At 41.1% G+C, this 22,932-nt stretch overlaps 2 protein-coding genes across 2 annotated transcripts; one reads left to right on the top strand and one right to left on the bottom strand.

Moving 5' to 3' along the window:
- Positions 1 to 1,759: 1,759 nt before the first annotated feature.
- On the bottom strand, positions 1,760 to 16,881 carry LOC122783077 (uncharacterized protein C18orf63-like). The gene is made up of 13 exons (XM_044047757.1): positions 16,706 to 16,881; positions 15,030 to 15,108; positions 13,988 to 14,044; positions 12,854 to 12,965; positions 11,758 to 11,799; positions 9,247 to 9,323; positions 8,941 to 9,053; positions 8,644 to 8,740; positions 8,286 to 8,371; positions 7,971 to 8,163; positions 6,642 to 7,613; positions 5,052 to 5,114; positions 1,760 to 2,121 (listed from the first exon to the last, which is right to left on the bottom strand). Exons 1-13 carry the CDS (start codon positions 16,876 to 16,878, stop codon positions 1,999 to 2,001), a joined length of 2,187 nt encoding a protein of 728 aa, XP_043903692.1. The 5' UTR covers positions 16,879 to 16,881; the 3' UTR covers positions 1,760 to 1,998.
- A 2,583-nt stretch (positions 16,882 to 19,464) lies between these two features.
- LOC122775215 (cytochrome b5) lies at positions 19,465 to 22,780 on the top strand. Its single transcript, XM_044035066.1, has 5 exons — positions 19,465 to 19,797; positions 20,769 to 20,897; positions 21,128 to 21,157; positions 21,239 to 21,273; positions 21,792 to 22,780. Exons 1-5 carry the CDS (start codon positions 19,660 to 19,662, stop codon positions 21,874 to 21,876), a joined length of 417 nt encoding a protein of 138 aa, XP_043891001.1. The 5' UTR covers positions 19,465 to 19,659; the 3' UTR covers positions 21,877 to 22,780.
- Positions 22,781 to 22,932: the final 152 nt, after the last annotated feature.

Here is a 22,932-nt window from a genome sequence, read left to right as displayed (position 1 = left end):
ACACTTAGCACGTGTGTGTGTGTGTTTGTGTGTTTGCTTTGTGCAGCCACCGTGCAAAGAACCTGGCAGTGAAAAGACAAAGAAAAACAAGATTTTTAGCCACTTAACAAAAGACTCAGCTCATAAAATCTAGGTCAGTTTAAGTCGACGATATCTTAACAGTGTGTTCACGTCTGTATCTCACTTTTAGACAGACTTTTCCAACAGGAAACTGAAGTTTGTAAACCACTCACTCTCCCACACCAAAGCCAATAGAAAAATCAGTGATTTTAGCTTGTGGGGACACAGGAGCTGCTGGTCTACTGCCTCCTCATTTGGTCAGTGTGTGTCACTGAGGTCAATCTGAACCAAGGGTTTTTAAAGCCGAATTAACAAAATAAGACATTTGAACTTAATGATGGAGGCAGCAGTGGATCAACTCCTGTGTGTGTGATGTTAAAATCACTGATTTTCTCTATGGGCTTTGGTGTATATAATTTTGCACCACCATTCACCCTTTTTTCAGTTAATGAATACAGAGTAAGGACTTTCCTGCTGGTGAGGGAAGTCTTGTCCTGTCGCATAAATTGTAGACATTACTGGTTACATTTTGGCAGCGTTGATGGTGGTCATCATGTCACTGTGTGTGTGTATGTGTGTGTGTGTGTTCCTGTGATCTTAGATTTAAAGTTAATTTGACTCCTTCATGTTAAGAGACTCTTCACACAAGAAGAGATTGCTGTCACATACATTACTTCAAACTGTCAGCAGTGTGTGTGTGGGTGGGTGAGCCAGATGTCTGAATACAGCTGATGTCCAAAGAGAGTGAAGTGATGAAACACCCGACAACTAACAGAGATTTCAGCTTCAGGGAATCTGGGTGGACACACACACCCACCCACACACACACACACACACACACACACACACACACACACACACACCAGTTAATGGAATTTTCCAGCCTCCCATCTCTCAGGATAGAGTTTCTCGACAGGGAAGATTTCAACAAGCATTGTGGGGAACATTAGACGTGTGTGTGTGTGTGTGAGAGAGACTCACGGCTGAAGCCACGCCTCCTTCCTCTGACAGGAGCACTGAAGTGTCAAACAACCAATAAGCAGCTTTACACACTCGCTCTACGTGTTGCACATTCGCTATTACTGACAATTTATAATCGGACGGCTGCGATCTGAAAAACACGTCACTTTACAGATGCTAATATGGTGACCGTCTACAGTGACAAATCAGAACATAAATCGGTGTGATTATCCTTTAGCGTGTGCTTAGCAGCAGCTAACTAAAATCATGTGAGATGCTAGACAATCAATCACGTTAGAAAATCGCTTGAACAAGGACTTTCTCCCGATTATTAGTGTTTTTGTGTCAGAAACATGTAGATGCTGCGACAGAAGAGTTAAAGGTGAATAAACATGTGTACGTGCGCAATAAAATGATCACAACAAAGTAAAAATACAGCCCAACTCTGGTTGTGTGTTTTTTACAGTGTATGTGTATTTTAATCAGGATGTGAGGACAAACACTGTAAAAACTAAACCTGTTAGAGAAACTTAAACTCCGCAAACTTAAGTTCTTTTGAACAAAATCCCACAAAAACTTGTCGACGTTGGTTTGAATTCATTTCAATCTTTGAGATGTTGACACCTTTGTCTTTCATCAGGGCATAAAAACAACAACAATATCATTAAATAATATACATATATATGTATATATGTATACATATATGTATACATATATAAATATATATATACATATATATAATTTAAACAAAAACAAATACTGTATCTGTCATAGGAAACGGATCATTTATATTAAATGTTCATATGAAAGCTTTAAAATTGTGTTTGAAATATATATATCTATTCATATATAACTCCAGAGAACAGAACTGTTGAACCTGAACAAAGTGATGCTTCACATTCAAAGAAAGAAAAACTGCATCACATCCTGTGGATCTCACTCAACAATGTCGTGTGTGTTCTTGTGTGTGTGTGTGTCTCAGGCTTCAGCCAAACAGGCCATGACCTTCAGCATTAGCTCCTCCTTCTTGTGTTTGGCGCTGACGACCACTCCTCGTCCTTTGAGCCAGGTCAGCAGAGTCAGAGTTTTCAGCTTAGACAACTGGAGACAGACAAAACAACAACAGACGAACAAACAATCAAAGAACATAGAGTTCATGTCTTTATCTCACTGTTGAAGTTTGTAAACCACTCACTCTCCCACACCAAACCCCATAGAGAAAATGTGCTGGGCTAAAAGAAAAGGTTTTACCTTTGTCAGCTTTCTTAAGTGTAAAAAGCTGGACTTCACTACTGCACTGATTTTACGGTCCAATTTAAAATCACTGTCCATTTTAAAACCCAGATTTGTGACTGTAGGCTTTACATGCTGCGTCAAAGGGTCCAGGTCAACAGGAAGGAACTCACTGGAGCCATTGGGTCCAAACACTATCACTTCCGTCTTCCTTTCATTAAAATGCAAAAAGTTCAGGGCCATCCATGCTTTTATCTCGTCAAGACACTCAAGAAGTGAATTGTTAGATGGGGCCTCCTTCCGCTTTAAAGGTACATAAATCTGGCTGTCATCAGCGTAACAGTGGAAGGAGATAGCATGTTTCCTAAGAATGGAACCCAGGGGAAGTAAGTAAAGTGAAAAAAGCAGGGGACCTAAAGTGATCCCTGTGGGACCCTGCATGACAGGGGAGCAGATGAGGATTCTGAACCACCAAGCTTTACACACATAGTTCTATCTGCCAGATATGACCTGAACTATTGTAATACAGTACCACTAATGCCCATTAGGTGCTGTAAACGAAACAGTAAAACGTTGTGCTCTACGAAAGCAGCGGTCAGGTCAAGCAGGACAAGCACAAGAACGTCACCAGAATCAGTAGCCAGTAGTCATTGAAAACGTTTAATAATGCTGATTCTGTGCTATGAAAGGTTTTAAAACCAGACTGAAACACCTCCAAGATATCATGCTTGTCTAGAAATAACTTTAGCTGAACATAAACTATTTTCTCCAAGATTTTGGAGGGAAAAGGCAGCTTGGAAATTAGCCAAGACAGCATTATCAAGACCCAGTTTCTTAATCAAGGGTTGCACGACTGCATGTTTAAAATTTGCAGGTACCACACCAGAAGACAGACTACTGTTAATAATGGCACAAACTGACCGACTTATGATAGGGAAAACCTCTTTAAATAATCAAGGAGGGACAGCATCACAAGGGGAACTAGAAGGTTTGATGTGGCCAACCACATCCCCTAACATGGACACAGTCAGAGGCTCAAACTGATTAAAAACAGCAAAACAAGGAACATAGACAGCGGGGTCAGATGCAGGAGGTAATATAAGCGACCTCGCAGTTGCAACAGAAAGCCATTGCATGTTTCAGAGGAGGCTTCCAAACACACAGCCTGTGGGACAGAACAGAGTCAATTGTTTTAAATAACACACGTGGTTTATGGCGGTTGGACACAATCATTTTGGAAAGGTGTTCCCTTTTAGCCTCTCACAGTATTGTGGTAGTCGCACCAGCAGACCTTTAAAATTTGAAATGACACCTGCAGTTTGTCTTTTTTCCCACTTGCGCTCAGCTTTGCGGCACTCCCGTCTGAAGTTCTGTCATTAAACCAGGGCTCAGCTTTAGCTTTAGGCTGTTTGGGTTTCAGTGGAGCCACAGAGTCCAAGATGGCTTTGCAGGAGGAGTGAAACCACAAACTGAACTCCTCAGTATCAGACAGATTTGAGTCCGAAGGGACACAGCACTGGATAAAAGCAGCAGAGAACTGAGCAGCAGTTAGTGGGTTAAGAATCCGACATAGCTGAGAAGGAGCGCGAGTTTCAACTGCAGTGTAGGATAATCCAACTTCAAATAGTACAACCTTGTGATCAGAAAGCACACACAGATCTCCAGCTTTAAAATGAACAAGATTTAAAGTGTGCCCATGTCCGTGTGTGGGACCAGACACAGACTGAACCAGATTAAAAGAGTTGATGAGGTTTAAAAAGTCCTTCACCAGAGGCTTATCAGGACAGCACACATGAATAGTTAGTTTGGAACGATTTCAGCCAAAAGTTCAGAGAAGTCATTTAAAAAGTCCTTATTATATTTAGGAGGTTTGTGGTTGACGGCGCAAAAAAAACCCAACAGAATAACAAGCCACAGTGACAGAGGTAGACGAGCAGCCAAACACACCGGCGCCATCTTGCCTCTACTCTGTATGGACGTTGACTCTTCTGGCGCCACCCTCAGGTGTGTCTTCACTCTGTTCAACAGGTTTTACTCTGAGAACAAAATAAACCAGTCTCCATCTGGTTTTCTGCCGTGTCATAAAGCAGGAGGTCACTCAGGTGATGAATTTCCCCTCGTACAGACTCAGCGTCCTCTTAAAGGAAGACGACATAGATTAACGCGACGTATTAAGGGTGCGTCAGCGTGATGGATGGCCCCCGCGGAGTGGAGTTGGGCCGCATTTCCGCACAAACATCCTGTTGAGAGGAGGCTGTTAAAGTGATGGACGGTGTGGAGAAGCCCGGAGCAGATCAGCAGCAACGTTCATCATTTTTACAGCCTCAACCTGCTCGTGGTGCATTAGCTACGCTAGTTTACACACCATCATCCCGCAGACACACTGACCACAACCACACATGGATATAAAATCATGAATCCAACTAATCCAACTAAGAATCCAACTGAGATCACAGAGAGAAACCAAAAAATATTCACATTTAGTTACATGTGCATCTATGACCACAAGGTGGCAGCAGGAGCAGACCTTAGAATGTGCGAAAGTCCTGACATTAGTTAGGGTCCTTGAATGCATCTCGTGGCTGTAGAATTTGTTTTTCTTGGGTTTTTTTTTCCAGAGAATTTAAAGTCAGTCGTGTAGTTCCAGCTGAAAAACTTACAATATTTTCCATCTTCATAGAGAACAAGCAGGTTTTTGGATGAAATTGTTTTATTAACATCATCCACAGGTGGAGCTGTGGCTGGAGCTAAGCAGAGAATAACAGGTGAGGAAGACGAGGAGGAAGACGACTCCTCACCTGGTTGTTTCTGGCCATTTTCTCCACGTCTCTTGCTGCTGCTGCTGCTCTGTTTTTCTTCACCTTCATAGATTCAAGACACAAAAACAGGAAGTCAGAATCTGTGCGACGCCCACATCCGTCAGCGTAAAGATCTGCTTCAGATTATTATAAAGGTTCCGGTGGGATTAAACCATGGACTTAAAAAGACAAACAATCAGAGTTCAAAAAGAACTGACAGAAACATTTAGTGAACATGATTGTGTTTTAAACTAAACCATGACTCAGCAGTTTCTCTGGCTTCTCTCCCTGCAGACATGAAATGCAGCTGCATCACATGGTTCTGCTGAAGGGAAAATGACAACAATCTAATTACATCCATAACAATGTGTGGAAGTGTAACGCCATGCCCCGCCCCCCCGCCCCCGAGACCATGCTGAGGGACGCACAACACCCCGACCTCTGACCCCCCGAGTCAACCACAGCCACAGAAGAGCCCTTCAGTCTGAGACAAAGGCTCCGTTCTGACCTGGTCCACAGAGAGATCTGATCAGAGGAAGAGGTCGGCAATGGATTTTTAAAGGCTCATAGAATAACGATTGTTTGAAGCATGAAAACGGAGATTATTTTACTGATAGCGCCGCCCCCACATTCACATCCTACGTGGAAAAATGTCAGCCATTTATTAAAAAAAAAAAGCAACTTATGATTAGTTTGTTTTTCTCGATGAGTCATTGGAAATTATGTTCTTGTTTTTGTCCACAAACATAAAATGATTCAGTTTTTGAAAATATTCTTCTTAAATGAAAATATTCACATTTAAGAAGCTGAAAATTTCTAAAAAGCCTTGTTTTAATTATTTAAAAAAAACGACTTCTCCTGTGGGGCCACACGGTGGTGTAGTGGTTAGCACTAGACCCCGGTTGGAACAAGGGCCTTTCTGCATGTTCTCCCCGTGTGTGCGTGGGTTCTCTCCGGGTTCTCCGGCTTCCTCCCACAGTCCAAAAACATGCAATGTGGGGATTAGGTAAATTGGACACTCGAAATTGACCATAGGAGTGAGTGTGAGAGTGAATGGTTGTTTGTCTCTAGCTGTATGTGGCCCTGTGATGGACTGGCGAACTGTCCAGGGTGTACCCTGCCTATCGCCCGATGTAGCTGAGATTGGCACAGCACCCCCCGCGACCCTCTGGTGGAGGATAAAGCGGTAGATAATGACTGACTGACTTCTCCTGTGACCCAGTTACATGTGCATCTATGACCACAAGGTGGCACCAGGAGCTGACATTAGAATGTGCAGAAGTCTTTTTTTTCCTATACTTTTTTTTGCAGAGAATTCAAAGTCAGCTGCAAAGTTTTAGCTGAAAAACGTACAATATTTTCTGTCCTCATAAAGAACAGTGTTGGAGTGTTTTGGTTTGGTTTGAATCATCATGCTGTTTAAACGTATTTTAAGTAAAAATAATAGCCGTGCCACTATGCAGTGCAGTAAGTGTATCCACATAGTGGCAGTAATTTGTAAACTGGCGTAACATCTCTAAAGTAAAATGAGATATTTAGGTCGTCAGATCCTCACAGTAGATATTTAAGGAGCCTGAAGCCGACACTCACCACTCTGCTGCTGAGGGGTGTGTCCCTGTTGGCGATGTCAGATGAGGTCGGAGGTCGTGGAGGCTTCGTTTCAGGAGCTTCTTGCTTTGTTTGTTTACGGCTGGAATCAGAGCTGAACTTCACACTGGGTTTGGAGGAGGACATGGATTTGAGCTTCATCTCCATCTCTGGAGTGAGGACGAGTCCAGGTTTGGGACTGAGGCTGGACAGGGTCTTGACTGTGGGGTGAGCTGAAGGCTGAGGAGGAGGAGGATAGATGGCGCTGTTGCTGCTGCTGAGAAGTTTAGGGCAACGCTGGAAGTTCGGGATGATTGGTGGAGGACGGAGGGGATGAGACACACCAGGAGGAGGAGGAGCAGGTGTGTTGTTCCTGAAGGCAGGTAGTGTCATCCTCCTCTCCTCTCCTTCTCCTCCTCCTCCTCCTCCACTCTGATGCTCCCTCTGCTTCTGAGCACGAAGCAGGGTGACATTAACGTGACGAGAAGGATGTTTGTTCTTGAAGATAGGAACCAGTTTAGGAGGAGGCAGAGGAGGAGGAGGGAGGAGAGAGGAGGAGGTGAGGGATGAAGCTGGCTGGAAGAATGGAAGAAAGGAGGAAGAGGAGGAGGAGGTGGCAGTCAAGAGTGATGAAGCTGGGAGGAAAGGTGGTAAAGAGGAGGAGGGAATGGGGGAGAGGGAAGGAGCTGATTCAGGAGTCACTGAATCTGAAATGAAAAAGGACTCTTGTGAGGAATAAAAACAAGAGGACAAGGAGGAGGAGGAGTGGGAGGATGAAGGCCAGACGTCCAGTCCTCCACACCTCTGACTTTGAGTCAGACCGGTGAAACTACCCAGAATCCCCTCAGCTCTGTCCTGCTGGGAGAGAGGAGACCAGACTAGAGGCTGTGACCTCACCGGAGGAGGAGGAGGGGGGGTGGGGTGGGTGAGGACATGCCTGGTGGACGTGAGGTTGACCTGTTCACCACTCAGCACCTGAGTAACAGGAGAAATTCACTTAACAACACAATTTGTGACGATTTTCATTTCACCAAATGTTGCAGATACCAAGAATTTAATATCACACAAAATGACAAAAACATTACCAATGTTACGTGAAGATAACGCTACTTACGTACAAAAACATGACCAGCGGTACGCGAAGATAACGCTACTTACATACAAAAACATTACCAACGTTATATGATGATAAGGCTACGTACGTACAAAAATATAACTAATATAACTAATATAATATAGACATGTATCGATACAGTATGCAACTGTATACAGTCATAATCTTTATATATATACAGTATACAGATTATATACTATATATACATATATAAGTACCTGCTGTTGTGACGATGCAGGACTGTTCAGAGTCGTCGTGCAATAACGGGGTTTTCTGGTCAGGTGAGCAGGGAAACCACACACACTCTTCAATTGCTCCCTGATGTCAGACAGGAAAGAGGCTAGCACCCCCTGCAGGTCGACCCGGGGACAGCGCTGCACGGGCTGCAGACGGATACAGCTGAGAGGATACCTGCTCAGTGCCAGGGTTAAAGGAAGATTCTGCAGAGAATCTCATTCAAACCACACGCAAAACAGACTGACGTGTGTGTGTGAGCTGCTCGTGATAATAACAATCATTATTGATGAGGATACGTGAAGAGTCTTTCTCCCACCAGTCTGAAGTAAACACTGCAGTAAACCTCCTCTCCCTCTGCCAGCTCAGGCAGTCTGTAACCATACTGCAACACACACACACACACACACACACACACACACTATCTTTTATTGAAATTGTTAATAATATTACATACATATATATAGATACATATATATATATATACATATACATATATGTATATATACATATATATAGATAGATAATATATATAGATATAGATAATGATAATGTAGCAGCTAAAAAAATATACCGCGGCCCATTTGGGGGCCCCGCCCAGTGTTTTAGAACCTCTGGTTTTATAGTGTATGTGTGTGTAAGAGGACGATGACGTACTAGTCGGTTCCAGTGGTTCTGCAGGTCTCTGTAAGTTCTGAAGGGTCCATCTCCGGACAGCTGACGACTGATGGTGATGATCTGACCTTTCTTCATACTGAACAAACACACACACACTAATATATAACACACACACACAGTGTCCGTCTGCTGCTGCAGGCTTGTGTTTAAACAGAGCAACAGCTCTACCTGCTGGTCAGCCAGTGCAACACGACCCGAGGACCGTCTTACCTGTGAAGCCTCTGCTCTCTGTACGCGTGTGCGTGTGTGTGTGTGCAGTAGGTGGCGCTGTCTCACCTGGGCAGGACGTGACACCACACAGTTCCTCCTGTGGACGAAGGGTCAAGGACAAAGTCAGGGTCAGACCAGAACCTCTTGAGCAGTGAGGGAGGGAGGTCAAAGTCCTGGAGCTGTGACACACACACACACACAAGCACACACACACACACACACACACACACACACACACACGCACACATCCACACACACACTTGTAATTTGATGTTTATATTCATCATATTTTACTTGTTTTCTGTGTAAATCAAAGAGACCAAACTGACTTTGTGACTTGTGTGCATAAATTAAATAAAGTTGTTTTCTCACTGTCGTCGGAGGAAGTCGCACTGTGTTGGTTTCAATGTTGAGGCACAGGTGACCATCAGTGGTGGTCAGCTCCATGCCTGACACACACACACACATACTTTTATTACGTGTTAGATAATCACATGGGGATGAACCTAAACTTAGATTGACATGATAAATTTATAGCTTCATGACAATAAACAAGGTCACAGAGACTCAGCAGCTGCAGAAGTAAAGTGGACACTTATTATTACTACTACTACTATTATTATCATTATTATTATTATTATTATTATTATTATTATTTTCAAATACAATAAACAAACTTAAAACCTCAAATCTTTAGAGAAATAACAAAAACTTGTTATTTTAAAATAAAGGCACGGTCGAAAACTAGTTTACTCTCTGAACTCCACAGCCTCCACTGCTTCTATGATTATTATCCATGTGAGCGCCCCCTGCTGCCCTACGATATATTTAAGCACATGTTCACACACTTTATCTCACTGTTAGACAGACTTAAAGAGGCCATAGCACGTAAGTGCCAATAACTGCTGCTGATATCATACTTTCAACCGTAGAAGAACTAATCTCGTTGTAGCTGCTGAGTGTATCGGTTGTGGAAAAAAGGTTCAGCGAGTGTTTGCTCTGTTCTGGGTTGTGATAAACCATAGCAGACGCTGCACAAGCTCCCCAACAATGAGCAAAGAAAAGCTCAGTGGATATTTTCATATTTGATGGGAATATCCCTGCTACATTTCCCAGATACCTCCATGTATGCTGCAACCACTTCACGGAGGATTGTTGTTACACAAACTTCGGGCAATATAAAGCAGGACACAGCACCAAACTCCACCTAAAACAATATGTATATTAAACTTTTTACAAACCGTAAAACGACTATTGGTCGGCTACAGGCTAAGCTACACGCTACACTCGTGTTTCATTTGCATGTATGTGTGTTTATCATCTCGGTAACCACAAATTAATCCAAGCTACAGGCGTCCTGCAGCAGTCTATCACTTGTCACAGTGTCTTCTGACTCTGGGTCAGGCTCCAGATCAAATGCATAAGGGATTACGGTGAGGGGTCGTGATGACGGCATTACTCAATATTTTGATAATTGCTCATGGTGCATCTGCATTCCATAGGAGGAGCTGCGTGTCTGAGTGCTGACGTGTCAATGACATCACTTCCAGGTAATTGGCCAATCACAAGACAGTCCGTGTTCAGTGGGTGTGGTTTTGGTCTGAAACAGTGATGAGACATTTACAGCGTCTCGTTTGCACCAAATAGGAGGTTTTTGACTTCATGTTTGTAAGTACACCTCCATATCTCACATATAAGTGCAGACTAACCTGGAGAAATTGAAACTGGTTTTAAATGCTGAAAAATCCAAAATAATGCTTTTTTCAAACTCATCTGTTCCCATGGAACAAATCCCCTCAATTAGAACTTCCCATGGCAGAGCTCTTGAGCTGGTTACCAGTTATAAGTACCTGGGATTTATTATTGAGGGGGAGCTATCTTTCAAAGTGCATGTTAAAAATTCTCGTTTCTCCCTCAGAGCTAGGAAGGTCCTGATATCAGCAACATTCTTACCAATACTTGACTATGACGATGTTGTGTACATGTGTGCCTCTAACAGTTGCCTACAGTCTTTGACTCCAGTCTATCATTGTGCTCTGAGGTTCATCACTGGCTGTAGCCGCCTCACCCACCACTGTGAACTGTATGCCAAAGCCTCCATGTCCTCTGTCTGTAAGACGCTACAAACACGATGACTCTGGTCTATAAGGCTCTTCTCGGCTTGGTCCTACCTATTTAAGCACTTTTCTTCAGCGGACCAGAAGCCATTATGCCTTACGTTCCAATGACATTTTGCACTTGTCTGCTCCCCGTGGTCGGACCGAATTGGGGAAAAAAGTTTTCAGTTTCTCTGCCCCCTCTGCTTGGAATACCCTCCAACACACTTAAATTGCAAGCTTTTATTTCACTGGGAGCTTTCCGCTCCATCTTAAAAGACAGACAACAGAAATCCATTGAACTTAAATTGTTAGTGTGACCACAACTCTTGCACTTTATGTTTGTCTAGTTGTACTCTTGTATTTCCGTGTTTGTATTGTAGTTGCTGCCTTCCTGTTTTTTTTATTTAACTATGATGTGTGCTGCTGCCTTTCTTGGCCAGGTCACCCTTGTGAAAGAGGTCTTGAACTCAATGGGTCTTTTAGCTGGTTAAATAAAGGTTAAATAAAAAAATAAATAAGTGAGATAGGATCATGCTATGGCCTCTTAAATAAACCACTCACTCTCCCACACTAAACCCCATAGAGAAAATCAGTGATTTTAGCTGGCGGCGACACAGGAGCTGCTGGTCTACTGCTGCCTTGTGTGGTCACTTTCTCTATGGGGTTTGGTGTGGGAGAGTGAGTGGTTTATGAACTTCAGTTTCTGTTGGAAAAGTCTGTCTGACAGTGAGAAGGACGTAAACATGCTCTCAAAGATACCGTATCGAGTGGCAGAGACACTTACTGACAGCGTTCAGACGCCCGCTATGGGTCAGGAAGTCTTTACCTAAAAAAACCAGAACAGAAAACATTATGTTAGTAGAACAGCAGAAGAAGACAAACACTACACATCACAGAGTTAAACACATTCTGTAATAGTTTTATAATGAAGCATTTTAGTGCAAACAAATATGAATTCTACTAGAAAACATTTGTCTGAATCAGGTCAAACACGTTGCAGGTCATACGAGGTTCCACACTTCCAAAAGGGACGACATGAACAAATGTAATCCTGATATTTTGATCACTTATTAACTTGTTTTAGCGACTGTTGCTGCGAGCTCAGACTGAGATACTGAGCTATCCACCCCCCCCATACACACACACACACACACACACACACACACACTGTTTGTTTATATCAAAGTGGGTCCAGGGTTAAGGCTTGTCCACTTGTTGCGACACTCAGCCGTTACAGATTACAGGTTGGACTTTGTTGTGAAGTCAACACTCTGTAAAGTCCATTCATAATCTATAATATTTATATACTGATTTATTTACCATTACTATTATGACCATGTATCGACTATTATATATTCATTTTATTGACTGTTTACTAACCTTGATTTCCTGTATTTGTTTGCTGCAATGTTAAAAGCAAGTGACATCATTCTAATAATAATCTACATATAATCTTATAGTTAAATACACTCTGTACTTCATTTTAACTATTTAAGTGTTGAATTAAGAACAAAAGTGTTATATTTAACTATTTTATTATTAAAGTCACACGAAAAGAGTTAAATACACTCAGAAATTGTTTGTTATTTTTGTGCAAAATTACGACCAAAAATGTATTAAAGTCACACCAAAGGAGTTACATTTATTGTCGACATATTTGAAGATGAGTGAAACATTTGTATAATCCGATGTCGTGAAAGTCGTCTGTCGTCTGTGAACTTCCGACAAAGCGGTGGTCAGACCGTAAATCTGGAGGCTTCAAAGCGTGACTTTGTTTTGTACGTGTAAAACTATACGTTCTGTGCCTGTGAACAGCCTGTGATTAAAGAATCAAAACAAACAACAACACACAGCGTGTTAGCATGTTAGTGTGTTCACACCAGAGATGAGGTAACGTCCTGCTTTGTTCCAGCGTGGAGTCAGTCTGGTGATCAGAGAGTAGGACAGAAAACACTGGAGGACACCTGGAGACACCTGCTGAGGACAGCCCACCTACACACACACTCACACACACACATGGTTCTAATATTAGTCACAGTCCTTACGCTAATCAGCAAAAATGTCCTTTTAAAAGCAAGCTTTAAAAAACATTATACATTATTATATTCTACGTTTACTGAGCTGATTTTGTTTCACCTACACTTGACCTACACCTGACCTACACCTGACCTACACTTGACCTACACTTGCGCTTACACCTAACCTACACTTGACCAAGACCTGACCCACTTGACCTACACCTGGCCTACACTGACCTACACCTGACCTACACTTGGCCTCTGACCTAACCTACACTTGACCAAGACCTAACCTACACCCTACACTTGACCTACACCTGGCCTACACTTGACCTACACCTGACCTACACTTGACCTATACCTGGCCTACACTTGACCTACACCTAACCTACACTTGACCTACACTTGACCTACACCTGACCTACACTCTCCAGGTTAAATGATATGAATTATTTTAAATATACTACATACAAAGTAGATTTTCTTTGGATTGAATTATTACAGGCTGGGATATTATGCCAATGATTAGCAGTAACACTTGTGACAGTGCCATCTAGTGGAGACTGAATACAGTACTAAAGTCACTCTTAAACAGTTAAATACACTCTGTAATAGTTTTAAAATAAAATATTATAGAGATAAATTAAGGCCAAATGTATTCAAATGAACTATTTTAATATTAAAATCACATTAAGAGTTAAATACACAATGTAATAGTTTGAAAATAAAATATTTTAGAGTTAAATTAAGACCAAACATGTTAAAATGAACTATTTTAGTATTAAAGTCACATAAAGAGTTAAATACACTCTGGAACCGTTTCAAAGTGAACATGTGACTGTTAATCTGATTAAATGACATGTGATTGTCAGGCTTTAAAGTTATATCGCCACCTGTTGACTTGACATGACAATGACAGTGTTTAATATTCGTTTTTGTGTGTTTTCATGTGGACAAAGGACTGAGACACACAGACATCATGATGTCCTCACACACCTGCAGACAGTGTCTCTGTCCAAACGCCTGGAGGATGCCTTTCTGGAAAAAGGGGATCTGGAAGAAAAAGACGGGCGTTAAACAAATAACAAACAAATAAAATAAATATAAATGAATGAATCTCCACAAACATTTAACTGTGAAAAGTCAAATATTTTACACACACACACCTGGTTGTTTATTGTGTGTGTGTGTGTGTGTGTGTGTGTGTGTGTAGAAGGTTGAGGCCTTGAAAACGAGGACATGTCCACACGTCTTCACTCTGCAATTAACTAACTACTGAGAGTTAAAGTCACAGGTCGGGTATTTTAATGTTGAGTTGTCTGAGATACTGACACATACTCAGAGCTGACCGTGCTGCGAGCGCCCCCTACTGCTCTACAATATCTTTGAGAACATGTTCACGTCTTTCTCTCACTGTTACACAGACTTTTCCAAAGGGAAAGTGAAGTTTGTATACAACTCCCCACACCAAACCCTTGGAGAAAATCAGTGATTTTAGCTTGCGGGGACACAGGAGCTGCTGGTCTACTGTTGCCTCGTGTGGTCACTTTGTGTCACTGAGGTAAAATGGAATGAAGGACTTTGGATGCCGAAGTATCAAAATAAGACATGTGAACTTAGTGATGGAGGCAGCAGTGGATCAACAACTCCTGTGTACTGTGATGTTAAAATCACTGATTTTCCCTATGAGGTTCTCTATGAAGTTTAGTGTGGGAGAGTGAGTGGTTTACACACTTCAGTTTTCTGTTGGAAAAGTCTGTCTCACAGTGAGAGAAAGACGTCAACATTGTGAGCCTCGTGTCTCAGCAGCAGGGGGCGCTCACAGCTCAGTATGCACTCAGACCACCACACTTCAAAAATGATCATATTTATAAAGTTTGGACGGCTGAGGTTGGTCCTCAGTCTCCAGAAAGTGCTTAATGAGTATTTGGATAATTATTGGTGGTCTTAAGAGGACGTTGTAATATTTCAAAGATACCCTGAAAGAAATCGTAAACAAACACACAACAGTCCAAAAACAGTAGAGTGTGTGTCTCACAGCCATGACCACCGTGATGTCAGTGAAGGAATCCAGAGCAGGAGAGACCAGGACATCAGAGTACAGTAGTACCAGGTCCCTGTGGACACACACGCACACACACACACGGTCAGTCAAGGACACGTCCACAGGAACACTGTGATCAAGTGACACAGTTAAATCTGACTGTGGAAACTACACATATACAGTACAGTACACATTGTAAATGAACAAATACTATATATAACAAACTAACAGTGCTGTGTTTTCCATTGTTGTGTCACAGTGACATAATCTCACCTGTGATGTGAGGATTATTATGTGTTTTCTTTCGATAAAGTGACTGGTGAGTATGTACAGGAAGAACCCGTCACAAATTAATGCTTCACCTATTTAGTGTTAAAGTCACGTTAAACACACACTGTAATAGTTCTAAAATGAACTGTTTTAGTATTACATTAAGAACAAAAGTGTTAAAATGAACTAATTTAGTGTTAAAGTCAGACTTAAAGAGTTGGAGCACCTATGATGTGAGGATTATTTGTGACCGGTGAGTATGTGCAGGATGAACCCGGCTTCATCACCTGTCACTGTGTGTGACGTGTGTGTGTGTGTGTGACGTGTGGTCGTTCATGAACACGCCTCAGTTGCTGCGTCTCTGTTGTTAAATATAAACCTGTGTCCTTCTGCTGCTGCTGCTTATTACATTACATTACATGTCATTTAGCAGACGCTTTTATCCAAAGCGACTTGCAACCATTGCGACCATGATGTCTTTCGCACACAGGGTACCGGCCTTAATCACTGAGCCACTCCACCCTGCCAGCCCGCTTATGAGCCACTGCCGCCACGCTGAAGCTTCACAGCCATATGTCATCAATCATGTCATCATTATATGGTCATGTGACGCGTGTGTCATCAGCTGGATTTAAGCATTTACTCTCAGACATCAAGTCTGTGTCAAAATCCACTCAAAATAAAGAGGATTATGCTCTGATTTCCCTAATATTTTTGTTCTGTTGGCTTTTTTTTTTTTAATTTGTCCAAAAAATAAATAAATTGTTTCTTTAATTTATTTTGTTCCAAATGAATGAAAATCATTTCCTGATTTTCTGCTTTTTTTCAGAATCTATGAGTTCATTTTTTGTCCTGATATTTTGTTTTTCTATTTTTCTGAATTTTTTTTTTTTTATAAATGTATTTGAACGGTTTTTCAGAATGAATAAGATGAGTTTTCCTGAATTTGTTCATTTCGGTTCTGTTTTTTTTATTAAGGACATTTGCCCTTGATAATGTGTATTTTAGTGTTAAATTAAGATGAAAAGTTTTAAATTGAATTATTTTAATAATACATTCGGAATAAAAGAGTTAAATTACATTACATTTAGCAGACACTTTTATCCAAAGCGACTTAGAATGGAATCAAGTACAATTAGCCAGGGGTGGAATCGAACTTGCGACCATGATGTCTTTGGTACACAAGGTAAGGTCTTAACCACTGAGCCACTCCACCCCATACACTTAAACACACTCTGTAATAGCTTTGAAATGAACTATTTTAATATTTTAGAGTGCAGTGTTGTTGAATGGGAGTGTGACACTGTGTGATGATGATGGTGATGATGGGGATGATGGTGATGATGGTGATGATGGTGAGGGTGATGATGATGATGATGGTGATGATGATGAAGAATCACCTGCAGATCTTCAGCTGTCTGCTCCTCGGTTCGTCCTCGTCCTCCTGAAGACTCAGAGAGACACTGAGCAGCTTCTTCAGGTCTGGAAGAGACAAGAAGAACAACGACGTCTCCACTCCTCCACTCATCCTACACACACATGAACACATGAACAAATACACTACAGTGAACATAAACAGGATTCTTTCATTCAGCCTGTCAAACTCAATAAAATATAAGATACAAATATGACAATAACAAAATTATCAACACATTTTACTTTTAAAGGTCAGTTAAACACATTTCAAGCACTTAAAATATTCATTTAATCAACATTTGATATAATACACGTTCACAAGTTGACTTTAATGCTTAAAGTCCACATGAACGACCTCATTCTGTCTGACAAAAGATCACAAACAGGCACAAAAAGCTGCAAATGGTCGCATTTTTTTGTTATAGGAAAATTTGGTGGCAATTTTTTCTTCATTATTCTTTTCTAAACGTCCTTTAGCAAGGTTGTGTTTCCCAAGCTTTTAATTCGGGAACCCACTCATTGACAACATAAATCGTGACAAGAGCAAAAACTAATTTACAGACACATCTCTAACAGATAATGTCACTCTAAAATGGTAAAAGATTATATAATTTTTGTGTACATGTAAATGTACACGTAAACATGTAACGCTGAGATAGTCGTTAGAGGGAAAAATCCGCTAATTTATTTGGGGACCCAAAAAAAATCTACCATGACACATTTGAGGGCCCGGACCCAGTGTTTGAGAAACACTGATTTATGGTGTCTTCATGAAACTATGCCAGTAACGCAAGGAAAACAGTGAAAAATAGCCAGTGGCTAAATTGAACAACAATTGACAAGTAATATTTGAACAATTCTGGCATTCCTACGACTAACATTAGCACGATTAATGAAAATGTCGGAAACTTCCACTTAGGGGACCAAAAAAAAAATCTCCCATGAGCCATTTGAGGGACCCAACCCAGTGTTTGGGAAACACTGATCTACGGTGTCTTTGTGCAATTCGTGTTCTGAACACAAAAATACACGTGTAAAAGTTGTGAGAACGATTCTGAAATTCCTATGACAATTACCACAACTAATGAAATTGGCTCCACCTTTATGGAAAATGTCGGAAACATTTTTCTGCCTCCCTCAAGCGTTAAAAAACTTTTATGCCATATTTCAAGATATTTCCAAATATTGTGTGTTCACATTAAGTTGTTTTTTTTGCGTAAAATTAAAAAATACACATAAAACTAGTCGATGAACTAAATTCTCCTGATGCTACATCGACATTTTCTCGGTTTATGAGCATTTTATCAAATAATCTTTTTGGCTGTGGTAACATGTTGTGAACAGTTTTTGTCTCATTTTAAAGGAAAAGAATAAATAAAATCATTACAAATAAAGAGTGAAACAAAGACTAACAAGCTGAAGAGTTAAATGTGTGTCACTCATCTCTTTGTCTCCCAACGAGCTAGTTAACTAGTTAGCTTTCATCAAATGACATTTATATTTAACCTTGTATTTTACATTTAAACGCACATTTACACACACGTACACTTACTCACTAAACTGTTAGCGGAGTTATTTACACAGATAAATCCCGGTTTTATGAGAAGTATCTCAATAAATTGACGATTTATTAAATGTAATATTTCAAAGTGTAGCTAACAACCTTTTAGATAACAATTATGGGAAGACGGGGGAGGTCTCCTTCTGACTTTATTTACTGAAACAAAAACAAAGCTATACATCGAAATGGATGGCGATGTTATAACAGGCCATTTTATTCTGCTGTGGAGTGACACAGCTTATCAGTAAACAATCTTTGTGTTGAAGGAGGCGGGAAAGCGCTAAGGACGGGTGATTTTGACCGTTTCACACAAGAATTTGCTCATTTATCTCCGTCTTTCAGTGCTTTACGTGTCCGCGGGGTGTGGACACTTTGAGCGGACTTCAGTTTGTCCGATGTCCCCACCCCGCGAGGACAGACATAAGCCGTGTGTTACGTGAGTGCACGTAATTGGTTTGCGTGAGAAGCCCGTTTCCTTGAAAGCTGGTGAACTGGGACGAACTTTAGCCTCGTCCTCGCCCATAGCGCGCAGATTATTGACACGGGTGAGAGCCAATCAGAGAGCCTCTGTGAGGAACACTGTCCAATAGCACAGCGAGGAGACGGCAGGGGGCAGAGCCTCCCCCTCACCGTGCCAGGATATAATAATATTTGATATGTTTTGATAAGAGTCTGAAAATAAGCGCGATCGTACCGGCAATTGTACTGTTACCTTTCAAAATAAAATAACACACGTTCGCGTTAAAATGTCATGTCATTTAGCAGACGCTTTTATTCAAAGACTTACAATGGAATTGAGTACAATCAGCCAGAGTCAAACTTGCGACCATTGCGAGCAGGATGTCTTTCGCACACATGGTACCGGTCTTAACCACCGAGCCACCCCACCCCTGCAACAGGAACAACATCATAACAGCTAAGACTATTATTGCATTTTGTTCAGTTATGATATAACTTTGTTTAATGCACTGAATGTAGGACTCAACCAGTTACACAAAAAGCTCCTAACAATATAAAATGAATGAATAAATACATTTTTTTATATTTATTTTAATTAATTTTTACGGAAATTTCCCTGTGTTTTATTGAGGTAGTACCGCTCGTCAATCCACCGCTCTTGTTTTGAAAGAAAAGAGCGGAAGTCGCTTGTGGTCTTGTTTGCGACTTGACCTCGCGAGCACTGAAACTTCAGGGCTGTTGACACATTAAGTGGGTTAAATGTTGAAGTGTTTTGTGCAGAGTCACGGTCCTCACTCACTCACCGGGTGGATTATATAACGTCACCGCCGCCTCCTCCGCGCCTCTGTCCGCTGCTCACTGTTCGGCTCACACCGCGGCTCGCTGCTCCGTAACTATCCAAACTTCCGGGGACCACAGATGGGTGAACAGGAGGAGACGAGCGCGGACGGAGTTAAGTACTACAGGCTGTCGGAGATCGAGAAGCAGAATTTCTACAAGTCAACGTGGATCATCATCCACAACAAAGTCTACGATGTCACCAAGTTTCTGGAAGAGGTGAGAAATTCCACGCTTTACACGCGTGTCTCTGGTCTTTCACTTTAAAAACACTCATCTGCTTTAAAATGTGTCGTTTTTTGACTGAGGTTTGGTCTGAACCACTGATGAGTTCACGGTCACTCGGTCCAAGGCCGTGTGGAGACATTTGACAAACCAGGGGGCTCAAGTGGGGACCCCCCACCCCTCATTATGAATTATTAAGGAAAACTTAACATTATTTATTTTTAATAAACAAACGTTCATATCAAATCAGTCTAACTGTATAAATAATGGCCACCTGGTGTTTGATGTGTGCATGTCCATAATGTAATTTCTTTTTTTTGTTTGTGGGGCGTATACATAATAAAAATATGAGGATAAAAAGGAGTGAAAGAAAGTTACAACTAAATTAAAAAGACATAAAATAGTAACAGACGTTAATCCATAAAGATTATTATCTGAGTTGTTTTGAACATCACAAATGATGGAAAATATTTAATTAATGAACGTAGATTTGCCTCTATTTTCTGATTCACTCAATAATAATAATGCATTTTATTTGTTGGCACCTTTCTGACACTCAAGGAAACCTCACAAGCAAATGCAAACATTAAATAGAATAAAATAAAATAATATATTATTATATTTATCTCCGTATTAATTTACAAACTCCTTTGGCCAACTGACCTTTGACTCGTGGTGTTCAGGGACATGTACCCGCGGGACAGTCACAAGCATTTGATTATTTGCGTATTTGAGTTTAAAAAGTCGGTCAGCTACTCTAAATATTAAAAACAAACCAACAAAAGTCTTCTTAGCAGAGTTAAAGCGTGTTTGCAGACACAAAGCAGAATTTACCAGGGTTTTTGGATGCACCTTGTTACCGTGAACCCTGTGTCACTTTCACAAATATCTGCAATATCATGTTTACATAATGTTAACAGTATAAATGTTATGTTAACATGTGTGTGTGTGTGTGTGTGTGTCAGCACCCTGGAGGAGAGGAGGTGTTACGGGAGCAGGCCGGAGGAAACGCCACGGAGAGTTTTGAGGACGTGGGACATTCTAGCGACGCTAGAGAGATGGCGAGCAGCATGCTGATCGGAGAAGTGCACCCGGTCAGTGTGTATGTGTGTGTATTTATATCTTTGTGAGGACAATTTGTCTGTTGTCCCATAACTTTAAAGGGTTTTTTCAGAGTTAAGACCAGTTTTAAGTTTAGGGTTAAGCGTAAGAGGCGAGGGTGTGTATGACGTCTCTGAGTGTCTTCACTGAGACAGAAAAACAAGTTTGTGTGTGTGTTTATCCACCATCACTAACGTCTGTGTGTGTGTATGTTTTTCCACAGGACGACAGAGCAAAATTAAACAAACCTGAGGTCAGTCTGATTTAAGTGTTGCGTTCAGGAAATTAAACATGTGTGTAACGTGTGTAACTGATGTTTGTGTTTTTAACACAGGAAACACTGCTGACCACTGTGAAGGAGGAGAGCAGGTGACACACACACACAGTGTTACGAGTTAACTAGTCCTCTGTTAGTTGGATATTAACTAGTACTAACTAGTCCCGTCACATCCATTAGTTGAGTATTAACTAGTACTAACTAGCCCTCTGTTAGTTGGGTACAACCGAGTCCTCTGTTAGTAGAGTACTTAGTCCTGTTTTAGTAGAGTACTAACTAGTCCTGTGTTAGTTGAGTTTTAACTAGCACTCATTAGTCCCCTGTTAGTTGAGTATTAACTAGTACTAACTAGTTATGTTAGTTATGTACTAACTAGTTATCTGGTAGTTGAGTACTAACTAGTCCTGATCGTTAAGTATTAACTAATACTAACTAGTCCTCTTTTAGTTGAGTATTAACTGCTACTAATCCTCTGTTAGTTGAGTACTAACTAGTCCTGTTACTTTAGTATTAACTGGCACTAATCCTCTGTTAGTTGAGTATTAACTAGTGCTAACTAGTCCTCCTGTTAGTTGAGTATTAATTAGTACTAACTAGTCCTCTGTTACAGCTGGTGGTCTAACCTGTTGATTCCGTCTCTGGTCGCCGCCATCGTCACGCTGCTGTACCGCATCGTCACCATGGAGACTGAGTGACATCATCACACCTGTGAAATTGATAGCCGTGGCTCCTCCTATTCTGGACCAACCACTAAACCTCTGTGCTGCGGTTGTTACCCACAATGCCCTGCGGCGGCGAGCTACCAATCATAAAGCGTTCTTATGTTAATGAAGTCATTCTTTGTTCTATTTCAATGTAAACAAGCATGTGAACTTGTGACCAGAGCATCATCACATGACTGTCATGTGACCTGAGTCTCACTCAGAAGTAAACACTGAACTCTGGATTGAAAATTATTCCACATATTCATTGTCTGATTATTTTTTTATTTTGTTGTTTTTTTAACTTCCTGTGAAAATCATAACTTCCTGTTCTGACCTGTGACCTCACTTCAATCACTGATTTTATCTGTGGACTTTGGTGTGGGAGAGTGAGTGCTTTTCCCACAGGAAACAGAAGTTTGTAAACCACTCACTCTCCCACACCAAAGTCCACAGAGAAAATCAGTGATTTTGTGGGGACATAGGTGCTGCTGGTCCTCTGCTGCCTCGTGTGGTCACTTTGTGTCACTGAGGTAAATCTGAATGAAGGATTTTAAGTGCAGAAGTGACAAAATCAGACATTTGTATGTTTGCGATCAATAGTCGTCTCTCACATGGAAACTATCACTGTTGTCCTCTGTCCACCTGACCTGAGGGGGGCGCTACAGACCAGGACATGAAGTGATTATCACAGTTTCTTCTGTTTGAGTCTGAACTGATGAAAAGAAAAATGAGAAATTAATTAATCTGAATATTATTTTTTAAAAAATGTTAAATGAGACTGAACAGAACCTGCAGCACCACCTGGTGGATGTTTAATGTCAACCCGTCAGTAACTGTTGACAGACGTCAACGCTCTCCCTGTTCTAATCAAAAAATAAATTTTTTAAAAAACAAAGTAAGTGTCCTTTACAGTTCTCTTGTTTCCTAATCAAGTTTCCTTCATCGAGGACAAGGAAACAACTCAAACTCAAGCATTGATACTTTTGTCAATTGTAAGCACTTTTTTCCAACTTTTTCGTTTTTTATTATCTGAGTTTTTGTGTATTT

The sequence above is a fragment of the Solea senegalensis genome, linkage group LG1 (assembly GCF_019176455.1).
Source record: "Solea senegalensis isolate Sse05_10M linkage group LG1, IFAPA_SoseM_1, whole genome shotgun sequence".
NCBI lineage: Eukaryota > Metazoa > Chordata > Actinopteri > Pleuronectiformes > Soleidae > Solea > Solea senegalensis.
Note: the sequence above shows the minus strand (reverse complement) of the source record. Positions and strands in the feature narration are given on the sequence as shown.

Excerpts from the sequence above, each read along its gene's own strand:
- LOC122783077 (XM_044047757.1), bottom strand. The coding sequence starts at position 16,878 with ATGTTCACTGTAGTGTATTTGTTCATGTGTTCATGTGTGTGTAGGATG. Across the intron at positions 15,109-16,705 it reads AGACAGCTGAAGATCTGCAG|GGACCTGGTACTACTGTACT; the intron begins GTGATTCTTCAT and ends GTGTGTCCACAG. Across the intron at positions 14,045-15,029 it reads ACATCACGGTGGTCATGGCT|ATCCCCTTTTTCCAGAAAGG; the intron begins GTGAGACACACA and ends TTTTTCTTCCAG.
- LOC122775215 (XM_044035066.1), top strand. The coding sequence starts at position 19,660 with ATGGGTGAACAGGAGGAGACGAGCGCGGACGGAGTTAAGTACTACAGG. Across the intron at positions 20,898-21,127 it reads TGATCGGAGAAGTGCACCCG|GACGACAGAGCAAAATTAAA; the intron begins GTCAGTGTGTAT and ends GTTTTTCCACAG. Across the intron at positions 21,158-21,238 it reads CAAAATTAAACAAACCTGAG|GAAACACTGCTGACCACTGT; the intron begins GTCAGTCTGATT and ends TTTTTAACACAG.